General features: G+C 33.7%; 2 protein-coding genes and 1 pseudogene across 2 annotated transcripts; 2 read left to right on the plus strand and 1 right to left on the minus strand.

The window, feature by feature from the left end:
• Positions 1-1,016: 1,016 nt before the first annotated feature.
• On the minus strand, positions 1,017-13,120 carry LOC120769655 (SR-related and CTD-associated factor 4-like). The gene is made up of 3 exons (XM_040096760.1): positions 13,043-13,120; positions 2,343-2,560; positions 1,017-2,270 (listed from the first exon to the last, which is right to left on the minus strand). The coding sequence occupies exons 2-3, from the start codon at positions 2,436-2,438 to the stop codon at positions 1,173-1,175; spliced, it is 1,194 nt and encodes a 397-aa protein (XP_039952694.1). The 5' UTR covers positions 2,439-2,560; positions 13,043-13,120; the 3' UTR covers positions 1,017-1,172.
• Positions 13,121-14,399: 1,279 nt separating this feature from the next.
• Positions 14,400-16,558, plus strand: LOC120769624. Its single transcript, XM_040096729.1, has 2 exons — positions 14,400-14,462; positions 14,610-16,558. Exon 2 carries the CDS (start codon positions 15,303-15,305, stop codon positions 16,545-16,547), a length of 1,245 nt encoding a protein of 414 aa, XP_039952663.1. The 5' UTR covers positions 14,400-14,462; positions 14,610-15,302; the 3' UTR covers positions 16,548-16,558.
• Positions 16,559-19,777: 3,219 nt separating this feature from the next.
• Positions 19,778-24,388, plus strand: LOC120768877 (annotated as a pseudogene).
• The last annotated feature ends 1,495 nt before the right edge of the window (positions 24,389-25,883 follow it).

Genomic DNA, 25,883 nt, shown 5'->3' on the forward strand with positions numbered 1-25,883 from the left:
GCGCAAAAATTGCAATTGGAGGACGATTATGTTGATAAAAAAATTTCTAAATGTTGTTCTTGCATATATCATTTCATAATAAAATTGTAAACAATGAGAAAAAAGTCATTACCAGATATCTAAAGTATTTGTAAATCTGAATACTGGATTCCTTCCACGTTGCGTATACGCCGCGTCTTCTTTTCAAAAAATTGGATTGAGCTATGTCTTCGCCAAAGAATGAAACGCTACAAAAACTATCAACGATTTGAAATTTTTCTCCTCGCTATCTGTGTGTGCTACTTTCTTGTGAAAAAATTTACATGTTAGCGAGTTGAATTCGATACAAGGGGGTAAACGATTTTCAAAGTTCTACTTGATTAAAAAATTCTGTGAGCCTCTTTTCCTGATAATAATATGCTTTGGCCCTAAAATTGATAAAATCGAGTGAATACTATACCCCTTTGGTGATTCAACTACGTCGAAAACTCAAGTTTATGATTGGTATAAATCGTTCCCGCCCCGAGAAGAAGTGAACGATTTGCCATTCAGGACGTCCTTCGACCTCTTCAACTGATGAAAACGTCGACAAAATAAAGGAAATGGTGCTCGAAAATCGTCATTATCGTTTGCGAGAGATAGCCGAAATAATGAACATGTCTCATGAGACCGCTCGTCATATTTTGGTTGATGTTTTGGGTATGCGGAAAGTCGCAGCCATTTTGGTCGCCCACTTTTTGCCATATGGTTATATGGTGACACAATGTGATTGGTAGGACTGGAGATATACGACTGCAACGACATCTATTGACAAAATACGAAAAGACCTTTTCGACTAGGACTTCGACTTCGACTTTTTATCCTAGGAAAAATAAATGGCTGTAATAATAATGGATATACTATACATTTTAATGGCGAATATGTGTGAAATCGGTTTCCGAGTCATTCCGGGAAGCAGTTCAGACCTTCCCTAACCGAATTAATCTTGAAACGGAACTGTACAACTCACCTGATTATGAAGAATAAAAAGACAAAAATAAATTTCTCTTAAACAAATAATGGCTTTCATTATTTTCGCGTCACTTAAAAATACATAACAATAAAATATTTACACATAATATCAGCATACATATAAAGGTCAACTTTATAAATATATACGTATTTATTACAATATACAAAATTGTGGTTTTTCTTTATAAAACGTCCATGATATGATTTACTGATTCTGCTTCACCCATTTCCTGTTCCAAAATTTTAGCAATTCTTCGCATGCGTCTATATTTTCGACAAGCGATAGTGTTTCGTTCACGGGCAAGTCGCTGCTCCGCCGATTCTTCCTTCTTCGGGCGATGGCGTACCATATTCGGCCGATACTTTAATATATGTTCTAACTTAAATGCGGAAGACATCATTTTAATTTTCTTTTCAGATGCTGTTAACTTTTCGGCTAGATATTCGATAGATTTGCGCTTAGTAGAGTTGCCGGAGGACGGCGTCGCCTCTGGCAACAATGGTTTTGTCGCGGTGGGTGCTGGTGAAGAAGGCTTGGTAAAGATAGTTGGCTGGACAGCTTGTTGCGGTCGAGGATTTTCGGTGACCTTGGCTTGATTTTTGGGTTCATTGTAGTATTGAGGTGTTGTTGAGACAACTTGAACTTCTGGATAGAATGTTTTGTTAACCTTATTTGCTTGGGTTACCAGCGCGTTCATTGTGGTGCTATCCGGGAAACTCTTGGATCTTGGCATCCCTGCACACTCTTTAGGCTGATGTGCCCTTGTCGGTGATGGAGGTGCTGATGTGGTTACGTTTGACCAAGGCTGCGCGACGTTTGTATGATAGTATTGACCTGCTGTTGAATTCGTTGGGAGTGCGGTGTAAGGTAGCATGAAACCCGGCTGGGCAATTCCTGGCTGTGCTGGTATAAGCACCTGTCGTTGGGCGTGTAACATATTCATCATTGGTATTGTATATTGGCTAGTGGGTCGGTAATTTGGTGGATACGCAGGCACATACGGCGGTTGAGCATAGAGCAGCCTCCTGTCCATGGTATAGTCTCCATAGCGTTGGTCAAATGGTGAGTTCGGTGGTGTGAGTGACGGTGGCGAGATAGGAATAGCATTTGCATAAACCATTGATTGTTGTATGGCTGCCATACTTGATGGCGGAATGGCCGTTGTTGCACGTACCCTTTTCACATTATTAGAGGTCGTCGGTGGATCGTTTAAGTCTACCACCTTCTGTACTGGGTATCCCAAATGTTGGTCTAGAAGCGTGTCCTTTACCTGTTCTACCTGCGATTGACGAGAATTAGTTTCCTCATTGACCCATGGACGAAAAAATGTGGAAGATTTCGACTTATTTACCATTTTGTCCTTTGGAGAGCATTGCTCATGGATGGTCTTGCCTTTTGAAGAACATCCATTGACAACAGATGAATTGATATTCAAAAATTGCTTCATTTTCGGTTATTGTGGTTTTGATTTTGCGACTTATTCCTGCTGAATTAGTTTTAAGGAATGACACTGAACGGCGACGCGTACAAGGTTTTTATAGCTGAACAGACGGGCTGCTGTGAGATAGCCTAGAACGATGGCAGTGAACATAATTAACGTACCTGCTTCATAATTTTGGTCTAAGGTGATTTAACTTTAATTGAAATAACAATAGAGCCCTAATGAATTTTTAGAAGCCTTCTTTAACATATAATTGTTCATTGCGCAGAAAACAAAGAAACTTTGTGAAAACTTTACCTTCAGCTTTGTTATCTTTCAACCAACACACGCAGGTAGGCGAGACATATCTCCAATGACATAGAATAGATTATTAACACAATATATTTGGTTTCCTCAAGGTTTTACGAATATTTTAACGAAAGATCTTTGTATCTGCAATTTTTTACTAACCTATATTCTTTCCTGCACCTTTAAAGCCCACGAGTCAAGGTGCTCGGAAAATTTTCATTACAATTTTGGCCTTTTTCAACGGTCAACATCAATTTAAATTAACATTTTATTAGATTTGCAACAATGTTTCTTTTGGATACTTTATCCGATCATTATCAAGTTATCATATAAGTACTTGAGCTTATTTGGCAACATAAATAATAAATATGCATATGGGTACAATTAAGCGAAATTTTCTCAAAAAAATATGATATCAATAAATTTTGTCGATTATTCAAAATCTCCATCGATTTTCTCTCTACAGCCATGGCTATATGTGATTACATTTCACTTTCATTTAAATTTACATTTTGGGAAGAAAAAGAAATTGATTATAATAGATATTATAGGATCTTGCTGAATCTTTAAAAATAAGTTTGTAACGGTCAAATATTTATTACATTACTTCATTGAAATCTTCTATTGCACATTTACTGCGGTCAGCTTTAGGTGTGGCATTGAAATCGATTTCTCACAAAACCTACGGAGCAGGTATACAACCGAAGCAGGTAGACGTTTGTTAATGCTTAAAAATTGCACAAGGAATAATGAATATTAGTTAATGATGGGCTATAAAGAATTCTGAAAGGTTCACATCTATCGCGAATATTCGTTAAGGAAGTGTTATAAAAACCCAATTAACTCCAGAACTGTAAGGATTAACGCTAAATGTGTGTTTTGTATTGGTTATAGGCTTAGGATTTCTACCTACATTACTTTAGGATCGTAAAACTTTCTAACAATAATTTTTTTTTGGAATTTCCTAATGGGTAGCAAACTTGCCGGAAAAAATTTATTGCCTCCGTGCTTGTCAAGAAATGTCTGTAAATACTCAAATATTTCTAAAAAATATATAAATATTAAAAAAAAAACAATTTCAATACAATATTAAAAAAACTATACATAATTTGTTTACTCAATATATTTATAGTAAACATTGAAAAAAAGTCGTAATTTCATAAAAAAAACAACTTTTATAAAATTATACTGACGCTTCACCTTAATGTTTATGAGCCAGAAAGTAGAAACAAGATATTGGAGATCTAAAGATGGAAGCGTAATCTCTACATGGAATTCATATGTGAAGATTTTTGTTACCACGACTTACATTTCATAAACTTATTTTGACGCTCTACCTTAATGTGTATGAGCAAGAAAGTAGAAAAAAGATATTGGGGATCTAAAAATGGAAGCTTAATCGCTCTCTTTCTCTGCATGGAATTATGCTGAGCTTTCTATCATATTTTTAAGAGTTAGTTCAAAAGTGCAGACTTTTTGTCACGACTCACTCATATATGGAGACTTTTGTTGTCACGACTCACTCATATGTGGAGACTTTTGTTGTCTCGACTCACTCATATGTGGACAATTTTGTTGTCCCGACTCATGTTTAAAAAAATTATTTTGACGCTCCACCTTAATGTTTATGAGCTTTCAAATATATTTTTTAGTGCTGGTTCATATGTGGAGACTTTTGTTATCACGACTCACATTTAAAAAAATTATATTGACGCTCCACCTTAATGTGTATGAGGAGAAATAAGATTTGGAGATTTAAAAATGAGAGCATAGTCACTCTCTTTCTCTACATGAAATTATGCTCAGCTTTCAATCATATTTTTTAGAGCTGGCTCATACGTGGAGACTTTTCTAGTGACGCCTCGCAGTTTGTGGAAGACTGGCAGGCGAGGAAAGTCAAAACACCGAATTGCCGAATCTCGATCAGTTTGAGTAACAGCTATATGCGATAGTGAACCGATCTGAACAATAGATTCGGAGAGTATTGTTGCCTGGGAAAATGAACTAAGCTATTAAATAATCTAAAAAGTTTTCTATGTAAGCACTTTATTTCGATCCTTCAGGTTGTATGGCAGCTACATGCTCAGTTCAATGAAATATCTCACATATTGACCGGTAATACTACTTATATGAAGGCTGGGAAAAACATGTAGGAATTTGTTATAATTTCGGAACTAAACCATAGCATATTCAGTGGAAACTTTATGGATGTCCGGTGACCCCGATATTTTCGGAAAAAGTCGGTCATACGCACTGGGATCCACATATTCGGCACCTTGTGGCTTCAACAGTTATTATCTGATCTTGAAAATTTTAAGACTTGAGATGGCATACATTAAAGGTACTATTTGAGCAAAGTTTTATTCCAATATATTCATTGGTACTTGACTTGTAAAGGGAAAAGTGAAAGAATTATATGGAATTTGGTCTGTTATAAGAGAAGTAGTCGAGATTATAGTCCAAATTCGCACTGTTGGACTCAACGGATGGACAATCTGAGACGTAGCCGCGAGCAACATTTAAAAAGGATAATCCTCTAAAAATAAATGCCAAAAGATGCTCTTTCGAATGATAATAAACATTTCATATTAAATTTTAATTTTTTGTGTTTTTTTAAACGTAGGGAACCTCAAAATGGATCATCAAATGGATATAATGATGATTTGAACGGTAAGTTTTCTCCGTTGACGTCAAGTACCATGGATATACAGGAATTTTTAGTCTAAAATCGTCGTTTCAACTTTATGGTTACTCCAGAAAGCAAAATAAAATTATGAATTATTCGGAATGATCACATTGACAAATTTTCGGAGTTTATTTTTAAAAAGTATTGTATAAATAGTGTTCGCAAATAATTAAGTAGAGATTGTACAATGTATATGTACTTCAAGCAACTTTATTTGCGTCCAGCTGAGTTTGTATGTAAATTCCAAATGATTTGAGTTGCGCTTATCTCCGGAAACAACATCGTTTATTTAGCTTTTGAAAAACTAATAGACTTGAAAAGTTTACTCATTCGAACGGAGATAGTGGGTGAGCACACACTTTAAGTAGTTTTATTTGTAAGTGCATGACAATTTTGGACTTTCGACAGCTTGTTAGATTGGCGTCGTATTTTAATCGCGCATCTAGGGGCTATTTCGCTATTTCTATGACATTGAAATTTGTAGAAAGCACAACTATGTTATGCACTTGACAAATCAATGATAATGACAGAAATTTCTAAAATGTAAATATGCAAGCTTGATATTTTGACTGGTTTTGAGTAGTAGTTGCTGCCTAAAATATTAACAATATTTTGGAAATCCGGACATGTTTCGGTTACTCAAATTTCCAGTTCTCAACTCACTATAGTCTCTTCTCCTTCCGCTGTTTCTAAAAGTATAATGAAAACATAATTTCTAGAGAGCAGAGCAGAGTGCTATGCAAACGTGTTAATAAAGGATTGTGGAGTTTAAGCTCAGCGGCAATATTTTTTCTAACATCAGCCTGAAATAACGAACTAATTTATCTAAAATTTCCTTCTGCTTGGGTTTTTCCACAGGCATGTGGTAAAAACTCTTGGTTTTTAAACCACAATAATACACTGCCACAAACTGCATTGCTTCTTCGTGAGTTTTTCGTCAAATTTTCAACCAATATCGTGCCGCAACCAACATATTAGCCTGATTTAGCTCCGAGGGACTTCAGGCTATTCAGCAAACTCCAATGACCGCTCCGGGGAAACCGCTGTGAGTCAATTGAAGCCATTAAAAGTGAATCGCTACGCGCTTTGAAGGCTATTATTGGAATTTGACTTTAACAAGCGTTTCGAGGATTTGAAAAAACATTGGCAAAGTGTATTGGTACCAAGTGGGATTACTTTGACACAGATTTTGAAGTACTATATAAATTAAGAATTTTAGAATTAAAAAAACTTACTATTTTTTGCTCATAGGTGTGTATACAAAACATGCAAAAATACGAATAAATTTTCTAGTTATCGTATTCGTCTGCGAGTAATTACTGCACAAATTTTGAAAAAAAGGTGTTTCGGGAAAAAACGGAATAGATAAACGGTTTGAGCTATTTGGACTGAGTTGCTATATTTTAGGAGACTGTATTGTAAAATTTTTGAAATTCTAATTAAAAATTTTCGTATGATATTTTTAATGGCATATAAATCAAATGCATCGAAATGTGATTGGTAGCACTTAAGATGTACGACTACAACGACATGTATTGATAAAATACGAAAATACTTTTTCGACTACCCAATATATGCAAAAAATTAAATGATTTTATTTTTTTCAAAATTCATACTAGATATACCTTTAAGCGACTCTTTTGTACCTACTATTAACTAAATACTTTGACTATTAGTAGTATATTTGAAAACCTCACTAAAGTTGAATTGCGATCGATTTCAAAACATTTGTTTGTTTGATTCGCAACTCTCCAAACTATGACAAATCGATGTCGGCCAATAACTCGCTCCATTCTGAACAATCACAACCTATGAACGAGTTTGCGTACATCACTTTCCTGTGCAGCGCAGTCATGACTTGAGTTTTCCAAATATAAATTTGAGCGATCTTCGTTCCGACAAAAGTATATGCACACAATCGGCAATGGTTAAATATAATATAATATTTTTTGTCAATACCGAATTCGCGGAAATGATTAGAAAGTAGTTATTTAGTAAATTGAATGACGCCAAAGGCCTTCAATTCTTCAAAAAACAAATAAACTTCGAAATAAGATGAGCTCGAATGCCTTATCAGCCACACAGTAGGTTTCGTGTAAATAAAGATTAATTGTGAAGACAATCTTCTAAACGAATTCTTTCGCTATTTAATTCGCACGCACACATGTTTACATAAGAATGCATTTCGACTGTACTGGAAGACCATCACTAATTGAACAATTATGTGGCATTGAATGAGCACAAATAAGCATAAAAGCAAATAGAATGAGAGATTTGAGACTAAAAAGTAGAAACTGCAACTAAGCCGCTTGATGCCACAACGCACGGTACGATACACCACACTTGCACACATGCATATGTATGGAAACAAGGTGATAAGACTCTCTTGCTGTGCAAGTGTGAGCATGTATGAATAAGCAAGTGAGCGCTTAGTGTGGCATGCCACACTTGACATACAAAATTCAATGCATGTTTGTGAATCGATTTGTGGCAAAGTATGATCGCGCCGAAAGAAAATGCGTGTGTCAACAACTAGCCACCTGCTGAGCTGTGCTGCGCTGATGGCGATCGACCAGTAGCGCATCGGAAGCGTGTAAGTGGTAGTGTTAAGCGTACGTAAAATAACATTAATTGCGTCGGAATGTTGAAGGTGTTAAAAGTAGTACAGTTAGCGCTAAAGCAAGAATTAAGAAATCGAAAATGACGCTTGTGACCTTGAATTAAAAGCAATATGTGATAAACAAGCCGTTAAGCCAGCGCAAAAAGGTAAGGTGACTTTGATACAGCCACTTCAACACATTATGTCGTTGGTCCATTGTTGCCTTAAGGTGACAGCAACCGTTCGTTAGCAGGTAGTTGTTTTGGTACAAGCTTACTCTGTCATCAATAGAATTTGCTTTGTTTAGCACATAGGGACACACAGGCAGGGAAATTTCAATTGAATGATCCACCCATAAATCCGTCAGTGACCATCTTAACGTAGAAACAGGTAGAAAACAGAAGAAAGCCGTAAAGGGTTGTGCCACCGAAAATTACATTCCTATGTCATACGTTTGATGGTAAATGTTATGACATTGGATTTTATCGTTTATTTACTTATTATGATTACAACGATAAATTAATCACTGGTTTTCCAATATTGTAATTATTTCGATTTTATATCATTTGTTTGGGGTTTTCTAATTTTTTTTATTTTGATTTAATAATTTACGTTTTTTGTGATCTTCTATAAGAGAAAATTGGTGGTTTTGTTTGATCGTAATTATCAAAAATTTTGTATGCTTGCAAATTGTATAAAAAACAGTTGTTTGCATCAAATATTGAGTAGTCGAAAAAGTCTTTTCGTATTTTATCAATGGATGGCGTTGTAGTCGTATATCTCCAGTGCTACCAATCACATTGTGTCATAGCATAGTTTTGGAAAGGTGAGATTTTAAGCTTCATTCAAAAAATTAAGTTCAGGGAAGTTGAAAGAAAGTTACAGCTCTTCAAAAATGAGTGAAAATAATGAAGAAATTCGCTATATTTTGAAATTTTTGTATAGAAAAGGGAAGAATGCCACGCAGCCATTAATGAAATTTGTGAACTTTACGGAGACGATGCTGTATCAGTTTGTGCAGCACAACAATCGCTCGTCTCCGTTCTGGAAATTTCGATTTACACTCATGAAAGAGAAACTTCAAATTTAATGGGAAATGTTTATTGTCAAACGAAATAACGTTCCTTCGCATTTATTTTTATGAAGATTATCTTTTTCAAATGTTGTGCAGGTACGTCTCAGATGGTCCACCCGTTAAGTTTAATTTTCGATGACTCATTCGAGCATTTTGATTGGTAACTGGCGAATGACACCAGTGATGTTTTGCTCCAAGGCCTAAATCGAAGCGGGATTGTACACATAGACTTTATAATTAACATATACCTATTGGAAAAAGTTTAAGGGTGCGATATCACACGAACTTGGTGGCTAAACGATCGGCCTAAAGATTATCGGCTCACCAAAGTGTTATCTTAATACAGTGGGGTCGTCTTGTTGAAACTTATTATCGCCGAGATCACGAGCTTCAATTTCAGGCATCAAATAGTTGGTTATCATGGTGCGATAGCGTTCGTCATTGACTGAACGTTCTCGCCGGCATCATTTTTGAAGAAATATGAAACGATGATTCCACAGGCCCACAAACCACATCAGACTATTGTTTTTTTCTGGATGAAATGGCAGCTTTCGAATCTATTCAGGAACGCTCTTCGTCTCAAAAGCGGAAATTTTGCTTGTTTATATATCCGCTGAGCCAGAAAACTTCGGATCTTCTTGAAGCTTGTCAACAGCTCATAGAGCGAATCGATGTCGCTTGGGAAGATCGAGCGGATTCAGTTCTTGCAAAGCTGTATTTTCTATGCTTTCAGTTTAAGATCTCGATTTAAAATGCGCCAAGTCTATCCATCATTAGTTAAAGAATATAAATTAATGATTTAAATAATTTTTATACCCTAACCGGGGTATATTAAGTTTGCCATGAAACGTAGGGTCTCATAAAGTAAAAATGGTATATATGGTACCATATCAGTCTGTTTATACGCAAACTATTCCCTCAAGTTTTAAGACACCGATCAGAAATTGTATATACGTCCTTTTCCCCTAAAGAAGTTTATCGTTTTTTTTTGGAGTATTACTTATTTGACAAGATAATTTCGCGAAATCGAAGTCTGTCTGTCCGTCCGTACAAGCTGTAACTTGGGTAAAAACTGTTGTATCGAAATTGGGATGTATGTTGCTGGGCAAAAAGTAGTGTTGAGTTAGTAGATGTACGTAATCGGGCACTGCCATGCCCACAAAACACCACTAAAATCTAGTGTCATAACTAAGCATTAAATTAAGTCATTTAACATAGGAGATCGCCAAATTCGCTCAAGATAAATGTTCTTAACCCTTAATGACAGTGTGAAAATGAATGAAATCGGATCTTAATGTTAATAATTACTAAAAGCGCGATAAATAAATAAGCAAAAACTCCAGAGACTTAAAATTTCATCATCGATATTGTATTAGACAGCTTTATAAGGACCAGAGTCAAAATTGAACAATGGGCGTGGTATCGCCCTATTTTACGTGAAATCACATGACTCGCTGACCTGATCATCCGATTTCAACCAAATTTGGTATATGACATTTTTTTAACATTCCTATGCCACAACCTACAACCAATCTTATTTTCCATTTAAACAATTTCTTTTCGATTCTTCCATTTTCCAGTATACAAATCAAGAAGCAATCAATATAGAATGTGGGTCAATGTGTGAGATATACAATTGAAATTCAGGGATAATCCTTTCCTTTCAATGGCATGTCTCTATGTTAAAAATGGGTTGAATCGGGTCAATAAAATCCTTAGCTCTTATATAGTAAAAAGATTTTCGAAGTTTCTGGTGACTTCATACATCAAATATAATAATATATCGGCCCATATGTTTATCTCCATGAAAATGAGACAGCGTGTTTTATTCATAACAGTGTATCTTTGCGCCTAAAATGGATAAAATTGAGCGAAGACATGACCTAGCTCCGAAATAACTGATATCGTGATTTTAGAACATTTTACTAATTACCCATATTCCCATATAGTACTCCATATAATTATTTTTATTATTTTAAGAAATCGTATGCCAAATATGGTGGTCACTGTATGTACCTGTACAGTGACGAGCAAAACCGTTCGAAGGTTTGTCAAATTTTTAAATTTGTATAAAAAAGTAAATAATAATCCGATTTGCCTGAAATTTTCAGTTTTAAAATTTTATTTTTTTCTTTAAATGTACAAAAAATGAAGAAAGGAATATGATAAGTAATTTCATATGCAAACCACAAAAAACTAATGCGTCCAGTTATGTACGCCAATTTTGATTTACTGGTAGTTTTTCTAACAATACTAAGAAAACAACTAAATAAATTGCAAAAACAACAGGTGTTAGTAAAACAACAACGACTTAGTATATTAGTGATGCTTATCATTTGGAGCGATCAATTCGCAAAAACTCCAAATTAACCCCTAAGAAGGCCACTTAAGGGAAGACTGGTTTAGAGGCTTAAAAAATTCGATTTTTTTGAGAAGTTTTTTGGGAAGGAAAGATATAATTGATTAAAGCGAAATTTCTAGGGCTTATAGCCATATGTTTAAACATTATTCGTAAATTTTTTTGGATACGTAATCTTTGATATTCTGCCTTTGGGAAGCAATTGCCCCATCCAACTCGCATGTGCATTTGTCGGACGGCGGGCAGGATGCAGGTCGCAATTTATGTCGGAAACAAAAAATTCAAAGAGATTCATATTTTTTAAGAATTTATCTTCTGGTTATATTAAAAAAATTCCAAAAAAATTATAAAATAATAAAATATGTTCAAACTTGACTTTTCTTAGTTTTTTTAGTTTAAATGGAAGATAAATTAATGCCAAAGATAATAAAGTTTGCCCCAATTCCATATTACGTTAAGTATTTTTTCTATCCTACCCGCCAATTAAGGAAAATCGTAAAAATGAAAAACCGAGAAAAATCGCGCGTCAAAGTTTTCGCTTTCTGTCCAAGCGCTCATATACAGTGACTGCTAGACGCTCGGTCACTATTTCCCTTCTAGCTTCGAAAATATTTCGAGTTCCCGTCTATACCTTTGAAGACATATTCTCAGATTATTTTTAAACAGATTTAAGCAAAAAAAAAAAATGATTTTTTGAAGCTTCTAAAGCCCCCCTAAGTCATTAACAAGCCAACCAGTGAATGGACGACCAGAAGAGCTTTGAAAAATATTGGGGTAATCGCATATGTTAAGTAAAAGAAAGCTGCGGTGACCAAAAAAATATTGTCGTACGAGTCCAGTTGTGCAGAGAACACAAAAATGGGTCAGTTGAGGATTAGAAACGGGTTATATGGTCTGATGAAACAAAAATCAAATGTTACCTTTCTGATGGTAAGTTGTATTATTGGTTGCCCAACAACATCAAGTTAAAGAAACCATGAAACAAGGCGGCGGTCGCAAAATGGTGTGTTTCACTTGGTGGAAAGTCGATCTACTACATAAAATAGACGTAATTATAAGAAAGGAAGATTATCTTAATATTTTACAAACATATTTGCATTAGTTTGTTGACGAGTGTGCATATCCAATACAGGATATCGTATTTCAACAAGATGGAGATCTGAAACATACGGCTAAAATAGTGGAGGAGTGGCTTGAAGATCAACAATAGCCATCCAATTGAGAATCTGTGGGCTATTGTGAATCGAACTCTGTGCCAGCACAATTATCAACCAAAAAATTTGAATGAGCTTTAGGAGCGTCTCAAGATAGTCTGGAATATATTACTTGTAACACGATCGAAAAATTGGAAAGTATGCCAAAACGAATAAATAGTATTTTAAACAGAAAAGCTCTCTAAAATGTGTAATAGCTACTGTGTACTTAGGTTGGTGTGCATAACTGAACGCATTAGTTATGATTGGTTTTCTTATGAAATTATTGGCTAATGTTTCCCTTTCACTTTGTAAATAAAATTGCTTGGATTCCAAATCTCTGTTTGACGTTTTGCACCTTAAGATATTTCCCTGGTTTTGGTCCAGGCAATTTGCAAGACCTTACTTACTTGTTTCTTATTCCCTTTCTTACTTGTTTCAACTTTATTTGTTCTGCTCTATAAGCCTTTTGATCGTGAACTTGCTCAACGACTTGAACGCAAAAATTGATATCTATTCGTGGTTAAAGTTCGAAAAGCGGTACTATGGTATTAGAAAAGTGTGAGTGTATTGCCACCTGAAGAAATTTCTTGATTGTGTAACGTCCGGGTAACTTTGGTATTTTTGTTTCAAATTTGTTGGATGACCGTTTCAATAATAAGCAATTTTCCAAAAAAAAAATTTTAATTTTTTTTTAATTTTTAATTTTTTTTTTAAATTTATTGTAATTTTTAATTTTTTTTTTAATTTGAATTTTACCCAAAAATGCTGTTGTACTTGCCCCGCCAAAAACTGACTTTGGGTAATAACTCCGCTTAGAAGAAAAATGCGTTTAAAAATAAACCGATGAAGCTGCTTAAACTGAGTGGTCACACTTTGGAAGCTTTACATCTAAAAAATTATCATTTCAAAAATTTTTAAGTTATATATCGTCACCTATAATGTATCAGAAAAATAATCGAAAATGACTTTTTTATTGCTATAATTTCAGCTTTCGCTACCAGATATAACCAATATGTAACCGATATATAACCATTTCATAATCAAAACTCAAATTTTCAATATGAGTGTTTGATAACCAATATATAACCCTTTTATAAGCAAAACTAAAATTTTCAATATGAGTGTATAATAACCAATAGATAACCATTTTATAAGCAAAACTAAAATTTTGCTCCAATATGAGTGGTTTCTATTATATCGCTTTTTTTCGCCTGTAAACTTATGAAAAGTGATGTTATGTTATTTTGCATTTTAGGTACAGGTTGCATTATAGAGTACCGAAAAATTTAAAAAAAAAATATTTTTCATAATTTTATATTATGGGCTTTAAGTATTAATTAACAAGCATTAACAATTTTTTAGTCATTTAAAAATTTAATATTTTATTATTTAACAAGCGTTAAAAATTTAATACTAAGTAAATTTATAACAACACAACCAAGGGTTAATTTATTGTACATTTTACTTTAGTTTATTATACTGAAGGTTTTTTTATTGCTATCTCTTTTACTTATGTTAATTAAGCTATTATAATAATATATTATATATTGAGAGTAATATTTTATATTGAGAGTATCATAACCGTTACTTGCTTACACAATTAATAACATTTAGTTTATCACGCCGGTTGGATATGAGTTAAAAGGAGGTGTTGATATTAACTAAATTTTATTTTAATTAAACTAAATTTATGTGCAGTTTTTAATTGTGAATATTTTATTATATTTTATATGTTATTTGTTTGTAAATAATTTTTGTAAAATCAAATTATTACTGAAGTTTAGGCAGTCATATCTATCAATATGTATAGTATATAGACCATCAAAAGTGAGTTAAAATGAGTTTTTTAATTTTTTTTAATTATTAATACATATTTTTACATATTAGCTAATACTTTCAATTATGTAAACATTTTTATAATATTTTTTATTTATGCTTCATCTGACTTCGATCTGACTAACTACCTGTAAATAGTGAAATTTAAAAGTGTAAGCTGTACTTACAAGCAGAAAGTCAGGAAAAATGTAAACAAACCGCAAAACAAAACAAGAACTAAAACGAAAACAACATGAACAACAACTAAAACGATAACAACAAGTAGCATATCAGCGAGGATCGCTACGAAGGCTCTGCTAGTTTAGAATGCAAGGCGTTAACGAGCCGCTGCCGCGAGGACAGCTTAAAGGTGCGCACGAAAACGTAAACAAGTGCAGAACAATACTTGTTTGTGTCAAAATTAGTTAATGGATTGGATGTTGTTTTGCAAAAACATGTTTAGAAGAGAATCCCTGAAAAATAAAAATGAAAATGTAAACAAATGTTTTGTTTTACATGTTGTTTTGCAAAAACATGTTTAAAGGAGAATCCCTGAAAAATAAAAACGAAAACGTAAACAAGTCTTTGTTTGTCCTGAGAGCGTTATCAGCTAAGAATGTGTGGCACTCTTAAAGTATGCTGATATCGCAACATTTTGTGGCATATAAATTAGTGCTGCCGAGGGCTAGCTAGATCATTACTAAGAATTCAAGCATTGTGACAACACATTGACTGTGCCGTGAAGAAAATTCAAAAGAAATTCCAGATTATTTCGTAAAAATTCTACACAAATTCACAAGAAGTTGAAAGTGTTACATTCCAAGAAATTCGTGAAAAGAACTGCTCAAGAAAATGGATCTATCTATGCATGAGAAAGCCGAGGACTATCTCTATCGCCACAAGAAGTTCGACCACGGCAAGCGTTCACGTGAAGAAGATGTATTACAAGAGCTGGATCAACTCAATCGCGATCGACGCTCGCCAGCGAACGCAACATTACTCAATCCACACACTTACGGTGTTGAGCGCGTTTCCACGCCATTCTCCACCGACTCGAATAGCTCTTCAGAATATATGGGCTTTGTGGCGCGCTTCAATGCCACCAGCACGCCAAGCAGCAAGCGACCATGTCTAATGTCCAGTGGTGCATCTGGCACATCCAATCCAAGCAGCGAGGATAGCGGCGTCGTAACATTAACACCTAAGAAAGGGGTAGCAGCAGCCAGCGAGTCCCAACCTGGTCAACAACGCAAACGCCTGCTAAAACCATCATTGCTCGCACAACCGCCGAAGAAGAAACAGAAGATTGTGCAAGACGGCGGAGCAAAACAAAATTACACAACACCCAAAAAGACGGGTAACAACAGCGCCAGCAGTCCTATCACCGGCAGCAGTGCCATTAATGTGTCCACCAACACAAGCGCCATTAGCACCTCGGCCAACAAGGGCAACAAAACAAATTTGTCGAACAAAAGTGTTAGCCCGATGAGTGCCAACAGCATTAAAGCAGTGCTGAAGCCCACAGAAGTCGGCACCTTGGAGTTGCCCAAAGGCGCTGATTCCCTCGTCAACAGCAGCGACCCTCAATTGGACGCGAGCGCTGTATTGTCACGCATTAGCGAGGATAAGCTGCGCAGCATTTGCACTTTTCACACGAATATGGTGCGCCAGTTTCCGAAGAAGGAGCGTTCGCTCAAGGACCAGGAGCGTCGCAATAAAAACACAATCGCTTGCCGTATGAGTCGCCGCATCAAAAAGCTGGAACAGATCGCTATCGAAGAAGAATGTAAGGAGCTTGAACAGCAACAGGAGGCAATGACGGAAGAGATATTACGTGCTACAGCTTATCTGGAGCAATTGGAGCTGTTAATGGCACAAACACAAATTTCCGACGACGACGATTCCGAAATCGATGTCGTTAATATTAGCGATGAGCGATGTGACACTCCGGCTACGGCAAGCGCATCGAAGCTGAACAACAAGTCTGTTGGTGTGCCTACGCTGCCGCCACCTGTTACGCGACCTGCCAGCAGCATAAAGCCCCATCCTTTCTCGATCGTAGGCTTATTGGGCAATCTGAGCCCAATAAATGCGTGAATGTAAGGTTTCTTTTTGAAATATAGTTAACTTAGCAATAAGTCTTAAAATAGTTTTAATTAATTATACAAATATTTCTATATATTTATTATAACTACTTGTAGTTTTAAGTTAATGTTTTGATTCGAGGAATCAATTTGAAAAATTTTGAGGTTTATGCTAAGATTTAGAGACAAAGCTAACATTACGTTTGTATTACTAAACAGCATTTATGTTTGTAAAAATATTTATTAAATTTTCTTAAAGTTTAACCTATATGTACTGTATTTAAAAAATATTGTGTCTTTGAGAATATGCTAACCCTGGTTGTGTTAAAATATTTCACGTAAATAAAAAGCTAAAATTTGTTTGCAAAGAATATATTTTGTTTTAAATATTTATAGACAATATATTTATATATTTATAGAAAAACAAATAATTAAATGTTAATATAAATGAAGAACAAAACACCCTTATATCAATTTGCTGTAGGGACAAAAAAAAATTTTAGCTTTTATACTGTGGGCAAAATATAGTAAGACTTTTTAATGTAAATTTAGCGCGAAAACCCATTCGTCGAAATATTTCTTTTCTATGTTGGTATGACTGTCAGTGATATCTGTGCCAAATGTTACATAAAATAATTATTTTTGTTTAGTATACGCTTGTCTTTCTGAAGTACAAAAAGTGCCTTCGCATAATACATAAGGTCCATTAAATTTTGTGTGTGTGTGTGTGGAATCAAATTTCTGATGCCGAAACGTTCAAACTTTTGGAAAAGACATTAGGTGGTATTTGTTTATCACAAGCAAGTATTTTTTATTGGTAACAATTTTTCAAAGAGGGTTGAGAACACTCGAACCATGCCCAGGACGGCCATCAATATCTGATGATTAATACGTAAATAACGTATAGGTGATTGAGAATCGAGGATTAACAATCAGAGATCTTACTGACAATGTTGGATTATCGGAAAGATCAGTAAACAACATTTTGAATGGTCTTTTGAGCCTAAGAAAAGTGAAAGTGCGATTGTTTGCAAAATCATTTTTTCGAAAAACAGCGTCGCGTTAAGGTCTGTGAAATTCAAGTAATACTCTCCGACTACCAGTATTTCATGAAACATATTATTACCATCGATAAGTCTTGGATCTATGCTTACGACCTGGTTATAGACGTTCAAACGGCCGAATATCATGGCATAAGTGAGCCGAAGCCGAAAAAGCACGTCGAAGCAGGTAAAAAATCGAGGTTATGTTGAGAGTTTTCTTCAATTATCCAGGTGTGGTGCAGTCCGAACTCCTTCTGACCGTTCAAACTCTGAACAAAGAATACTATTTGAGTGTTATACGTCGTTTTCGCGAAGCTATTCGCAAAAAGAGGCCGAAATTATGGGCCGACAAACTTTGGTTTTTGCACCGCGATAATGCATCGTCGATAACTGAATTGATTCTTCGTAAGTTTTTGGTTAAATTTTCAACCAATATCGTGCCGCAGCCTCCGTATTTGCCTGATCTAGCTTTCGGCTATTCAGCAAACTCAAATTAATGCCTCAGGGAAATCGTTTTGAGTCAATTGAAGCCATTAAAAGTGAATAGCTCCGCGCATTGAAGTCTTTTCCGGAAATTGACTTTAACAACTGTTTCGAGGATTGGAAAAAAACATGGGCCAAGTGGGAGGGGGACGACATAGATTTTGAAGAATAATTTAAAAATTTTAAAATTATGAAGAAAATCTTGCTATTTTTGCTCATAAAATTGGGTAATCGAAAAAGTTTTTTCGTATTTCTGATCAAACTTCAACTTTTTTTTATATTCATAATAATAAATAAATAAACAAATATGTTCCATTTCCTCATTTTTGAATAGTTGTAACTTTTTTTCAACTTCCCCGAATTTAATTTTGAAGTAATGAAGCTTAAAATCTCACCTTTCCAACACTACATGGTATGACACAATGTGATTGGTAGCACTGGAGATATACGACTGCAACGACATCTATTGACAAAATACGAAAAGGCTTTCGACTACCCAATAGTATGTACCATCTCAAATTATTGAATATTCCTGACTTGACCCAAGCACCTTCGATGCGCGAGGAGTAAAATATGTTCCGATTTCGTGCTTACCTTACAGGAATCATATTATCATATCTCTTAACATTCAACTAAAAGATTTGCTACATATAATACCTTAACCATATGTTGTAGTATCAATTAGACCTCTTTGATCTGCTACTTCTCTGCTTTCGATATTTGAGTTCTGGTAACTAGCGAAAGAATATACATGTCAAAGCAACGCAAAGGTAACCCTGTGAATTTTAATATTAAAGCTCTTATCTCAAGTTGTAAAACTGCTTGCTATTATATTTCTATTCTAAATCATAAACAGGCATAAATAGTTTATGATTTATACCAAATGTTCGTTCGATCGATTCGCTACTCTCTAAAGTCTTTTTTTGGACGTAGGTACAGTTTTTACTAAATTAAATCTGTTCACAAAATTTCATCAAAATATTTCTTAAGCTGAGCATGTAGCTTATCTTATCAAAGTGACGGCGATTTTAGAGTTTTTTAATCGATATTATCATCGTTATTAGAGATAGATAAATCGAAATTTCCAGAACGGAAGCGAGCGAACCATTGTTGTGCTACACGAACTGATACAGCATCGTCTACGAAATGTTCACAAATTTCATTGGTGGCTTGCGTGGCATTCTTCGCTTTTTCAAAATATAGCGAATTTCTTCCTTACCTTCACTAATTTTTAAACAGCTTTAACTTTTTTTCAACTTCCCCGAATTTAATTTTGGTTAAATGATGCTTAAAATCTCACGTTTCCAACACTATATGGTAAAACACAATGTGAAATACGAAAAGACTTTATCGACTACCCAATATTTGCATATAACCTGACTTCAATTGTCACTTCGCTCAAAACTTTATAAAAATTATTAGGCTTTTTATTCTTTTAAGCATTTTTAATAACCGCGAAGGTATCGATTTATTAAAAAAATATTTATTGCCAGTAACATAGGAGCTGAAATGCCATGGAAAATCGATTTGATTGAAAAAAATCTTATATACTTCAATTATATATCGGAACACACAGCTGCGTGTGTGTTGCAAAACCGTTCGTCATGTTCGTAATGAAAAACATTATATATCTACTAAGATATATTTCAGATTATTTTAAAAATAATCGAAGTGTTGTCGCGTTATTTTCAATAATTCTAACAAGTGATCTAGGCAATACTAAGCGACATATCGCGCATCCTTCAGTGCAATTTTTGAGAACAATTTTATTTTGTTAGAAATCAAGAAAATGTCGGGCATTTCGTACATGCTCGTTATACTGGCCTGCTTGACTGGCTGGAGCGCTGCAAGTTTTCAACTGAAAGTCGGCATGCCGAAATTGCCCGATATCACACCAATGACTGTACTACGTAAGTGTGCTGAGTTTAAAAATATAAAAGCTTTATTACAGTGTATCTGGATTCAGAAAAGTATAAGGAAAATGTAATATAAACTAATGTGAAATCCAAGAAATGCTTTCTTGATAATGTACATATGTGACCTGGTCTACGGAAAAGGGGCTTAGGTGTAAGAAAGGAGAACAATTAATGAGATAACGAGAAACTGACGATTATTTTTAACAGCTTTTCCCAGAAAACTAGCTTTCGCACGTTAGCTCCCTTTTCGTAGACCAGGTCACATATGTACTTACAGGTATTAGTCAAAGTAAGCATCAAATAAAGGTTCAACGAAAGTTTCTTACATCGATTGTCAAATATTTTTACTAAAAACTTGAATAACTGTTATATCATAGTAGTGGGGTTTTGCGAAGAGGTTTTCATTGTTCTTCAACGATAAGCTGGCAATGATAGGAGAAATAATTTTTAGCGGCAACGGCTCCGATTTAACGCTCATGTGTACAGAAAGGAAAATTTCTTATTTCGATTGTCAAAAACTTCAACTGGAATCCCGAATAACTAAAAACAGCCTTTTTTCAACATTTTTTCTCATTTAAAAATGAAATATTTTATTAGAATTTTTTACTGTCACAAAATCATGAAGATCGGTTGAGTAGTTCTCGACATATCCTGCCAACCGACTTTAAAAACTCAGTTTCGAGAAAAACGCGTTTAAAGACGGCGCACTTAGCCTAGCTAGCCTCGACGGCACAACTTCTCAAGGCTGTATCTCCGAAACTATTACTTGGAACAACTCGAGGAATTTAGGACAATATTCTAGAAGTGTTGTAGAATTTAGACAAGAAAAAAAATCGATTTTTTGAAACTTGTAAACTCATGTAAAACGAACCCATATTCCTAGTGAAAAACGTTACGCAAGGAAAAATGTTTGGCTAAGCTTTAAAAGGTGTTACTGAGCCTTTAAAATATCAATATAATTAACACGTAAAAAATATGTTTTCTTTAAAAATATCATAACATTTGAATCAGTAAGGATACGTTGTTTTAAATACGGATTCTTGCAGAGCTGATTTCTAAAAATCTGAACTCAGCGACATTTTTTTCTTCTTTCAAAAAATCATAGATTTAAGAGCTTACAAATAAAAATATATTTTTTTTAAATTAATCCTACGAATGAAGATATCAAAAAAGTTGATAAAAATAAATATTTGTTCAAAAGTTATTAGAATTATTATGACACGGCGCTTTTTAGGAATTTTGGTTTTTTGAATTAAGATTGCACAAGAAAATATAAACTGAGTGATTTTAACTTAAATTAAAATATTTATTTACCATTTCCCATAACAACAATTGGAATGTTTAATTTTACAAAAATTTGCTAAACTTTTTGTTTATATGAAATTTGTCACGAACCTGCATATATCAATTTATGAGTCGTCTAACTGCAGCTAATGCGAATTTAAGTGATTTCAATAAAAATAGCAATTATTAGTGGTCTAACTGAATTATTTCCGGTATTTACAACTATGTAGTTTGAATTGATATTAAAATTAAGCATTGCAAGCTGGCAGTGTGCATTCAAATCGCATGCGACAAAAATGTTATGGGACAAATAACTATAAATATCATGCGATAAATTTATAACTAGTCATTCAATAAAAAGTTGATTTGAGGTTGGAAAGTATTTATATATAAATTATGATCATTAAATTAAAGTATTATTATTATATAATTAAATTAGTGACCGAAACTTCGCTGTAGGACTCAGAAAATCAAGTTTTAGAAATAAAATTATCACGGAAGAGACACTTTTATTTCGGAATAAAAAAAAATGTAAGAGATGAACGCCATAGAGAAACTATACTTTATAGGACTGGTCTATTTGGTCAAATTTGATCAGATGACAAGTGGAGCTTGCATCTCTTCTTTCTACCTTCCTCTGTCTTTTTTGGACCTTAAAAACTGTACTGAGAAAGTCCAAGCTGCAATTCCTGGTCTAAAATTTTACAGTACTTTTCAAAGATTTTATGAGAAGGTTTTTACAACATAAGGACTCAAAGGTAAGCCATTGGTCTAATAGAGAACTAAGTATACTAGATAACTACACTTTTAGAGCAATGGTTTATTTTTGGGTCCGAGGAGTCACCCCTATTAAAACAAATGTTTGATATTAGACGGAAGCAGGCGTTGAAGTCGTCGAAGTTGGCTTTAATATTAACGTTTATTGTTATACTCATCATAATGCAAAATAATGAAGATAAGTCCACAGAATTTTGGTCCAGCTCTAAAGACAACATCGTCTGCAGGTTAAGAAATGATCATAAAACAAGAAAAACCGACCGCACCGAAGCTGTAATACCCTTTAAAAGTGCATTTCTTGTAGCTTGCAAAAAGAATTTTTCTTAATTTTGACCGATCAGTTTGTATGGCGGCTATATGCTATACTGATTTGATCTGAACAATTTCTTCGGATATTGCCCCATTGATTTGAGTAACAATTCATGGCGAATCAAACATTTTTAATTCAAATTAAACATTTTTCCATACAAGACTTTGATTTGATCCAACAAATGAACAGTTTCTTTAAGAGCAAAAAATGTGTGCAAAGTTTGAGATCGATATCTCGATCGATATCGAAACTGAGTGAGTATTTTTCGTATATACAGACACACCTGGCCAAATTTTCACAACTTGACATGATTATTTATTCACATACCTACTTTTCAAGGTCTCCAACGTTTCCTTCTGTCATTCTGTAATTGTGCCTAATTGTTTAAGAAGTTCATGAAAAGTCTTGCCAAACCTCTTGTCAATTTAGTTGAGAACGAATTCGAAAAATAATGTTAAAAAAATGTTGTAACAGTTTCATTATCATTTTAGAGGTTATATCAACACCGAAAAAGAGTAATTTTTAAGTGGAAAAACTTAATCTACTTTTTCTTCGAGAACTTGCTATTCTATCTTTTTTGGAGAAGTCACTTTTTTAGAGAAAACAATATACAAAAAAAAGTAAATGTTTTGCTGCTTTTCCTGGCTTGTTTTGCGAGCTTCGTACAAAGTGAGGCCAAACAGTGTACTAAATAGGCGTAACGACAATTTCAAAGCAACAAAACTGAAATTTTAAGTTAAAATTCGTAATTGATTTAAAGTAAACATTTGAAGTATATGTCAGCACTGAAACATATCAAAGTCGTTAAATCTGTCCCAACCTAATTAAATTGATGTCAACGAGAGCAAAATCAGAAAAAATCTAAACAATTATTTGAGAATTTCGGAATTTTTATGAGTAAGCTTAAAGACATTAGCTTCTGAATGACACACATACGTAATAACGTTTGAAACATGCTTAGAGCAATGCCAAGGCAATTATGTTGGCGATGTGACTTCGCCGATACGAGAACGAGTAAACACGTGCACGTATGTACGCATGTGTGCCAAGGACCTGTGTCACTAACCGCACTGACCACGACTATTAGAATTAGCAATTCCAAGTTGTTGTTGTTACTCTTAAAAAGTATTAATGTCACCATTTATGTTATTTAATTGCTAGCAATATATTATTGCTTATTGCTATAATTGCTTATTGTTATTACTTGCCTAATATTATTATTGCTTATTGTTATTATTGCTTTCATTATTTTCATTTATTTTAGCGCCTGGTATACCTACATGCGTGGGCACTAATTTAGATCTGAATGCATGCATTATGAATGGACTAAACGAGGTGAAACCACGTCTCAAGAATGGCATTCCTGAATTAGGTATACCACCCCTAGATCCCTTGGTCATAACAAGTCGTAAGGTGGAAATGAGCGACGATTTCGCAAAAGGCTCCTTGAACGTACACAATTTGATTATAAAGGGTATAAGTGAGATCACTGTGGAGAATCTAAATTTTGAAATGTATGACGATCACGTGAAGTTGCAATTGACTACAAAATCGCCAAACATTGAAAAACAAGGCACTTTCCAAGGAGAGTTGGCGGCAGAAGGTATGAATCTGCAATCCGAGGGGCAGCAAATTGAGTAAGTAAAAGGGAAGAGAGAAATTAAGTGTGCAAATTTACATGCTTTTCATGTTGTTTATTATTAGCTGATTTGCAGCTGGACATCGAGGCAGAAGGCGATCTCACAGAGCGTGATGGTCATAAATACTTGCATTTGAGGTCATTCAATGTTGTACCAGAAATCGGTGATTTGGAGTTCAATGCCGACAATTTAGTGTCAGATGAAAGCTCAAGTAAGTGTGAAAAGAATATTGTTTAATTTTTATTAAAAAACAGAATTTTTCGACTACCCAATATTTATATAAAAATATATTAACATTTATAATTTTTACTGATAACTTCATTTTATAATTCTTCTTCGCAAATACCTTGTGTTTATGCTATTTTCTAAATTAATTTATTTTAGGGTTTAGCGATATATAATCCGATATGTTTTAAAAATTATTTTTGTCGATAAATATAAATTTCTCGGTCCTATTTAAAAATTTTCTTATCAAAGCTTTATTTATTAAAGTTTAAAGTTTTTATATTAAAGTAACACCTAAATAAATAAAAGTTTATCGATAAATATCGCCTATTCATTATATTCAATTTCAACGATAACAAATCTGATATTTTTTTCTTTTTAAAAATTTTTCGAAAAACATAAAATGATCTGTTTTTTTAAATTCCTATATTAATTTCCTTAAATGTTTATCGATATATAATCCGAAATATTTTTAAAAATTATTTTTATCGACATTTTTTTCAAATTTTTATACAGCTACCTTACTTATATGATATTTTCTATATAAATTTCATGTGATGTTTATCGATATATAATTCGATATATTTTTTAAAATTATTTTTATCCATAAATATAAATTTGTCAGTGTTATTTGAACATTTTCCTATCGAAAGAGCTATTTATCAAAGTTAAAAATATTGATTGTAAGGTAATTACTAAATGAAAGAAAAATGTATCGATCAATATCGCTATTTCATTAATTTCAATTTCAATGATTATAAATCTGATCTTTTTCCTTTCAAATATTTATCGAATAATATAAAATTATCTGTTTTATAATTTTACCCGGCTTTTATTGTATTTTCTATATTCATTTTCTTTAATGTTTACCGATATATAATCGGATATATTTTAAAAATTATTTTTATCGATAAATATTTTTTAAAGTTTTATCAAAAACCTTGCTTTTACGGTATTTATTTTTTTAATGTTTATCGATACATAGTCCGATATATTTTCAAAATTACTTTTATCCATAAATATAAATTTTTCGGTGCTATTTGAAAATTTTCTTATGGAAATATCTATTTATCAGAACTAAAAATTTTCTATAGTAATTTATTTTAGGGTTTATCGATACATAATCCGATATTATTTTCAAATAATTTTTATCGATAAATAGAAGTTTCTCAATATTATTATATAATTTTCTTTTCGTAGGCTTTATTTGTTAAGGTTGAAAATTTTAATTTTAAGATAATTCCGAAATTAACTACTAATTTTATCGATAAATTTCGTTTATTCATTCTTCTCAATTTAAACGATATAAAATCTCAGACCCTATAAATGTATATACGTATTATTGTTTTCTAAATGATCAGTATTTTTAAAATAATGAGTCGATTTAGCCATGTACTGTAATATCGTCTGTCATTTCGCCTCGGCATCTGTTTCTGTCTGTATATATACGAGCTAGTCCCTCAGTTTTTAAGATATCCTTTTGAAATTTTCCAAACGTAATTTTCTCTTCAAGAAGCTGCTCATTTGTCGGAATGGCCGATATCGAACCACTATAGCATATTGCTGCCATATAAACTGAAATCGGAATCAAGTTCTTGTATGGAAAACTTTCACATTTGAAAATGTATCTTCACCAAATTTGGTATAGATTATTTTCTAAGGCAACAATGT

This window comes from Bactrocera tryoni, chromosome 2, assembly GCF_016617805.1.
Source record: "Bactrocera tryoni isolate S06 chromosome 2, CSIRO_BtryS06_freeze2, whole genome shotgun sequence".
Lineage (NCBI taxonomy): Eukaryota > Metazoa > Arthropoda > Insecta > Diptera > Tephritidae > Bactrocera > Bactrocera tryoni.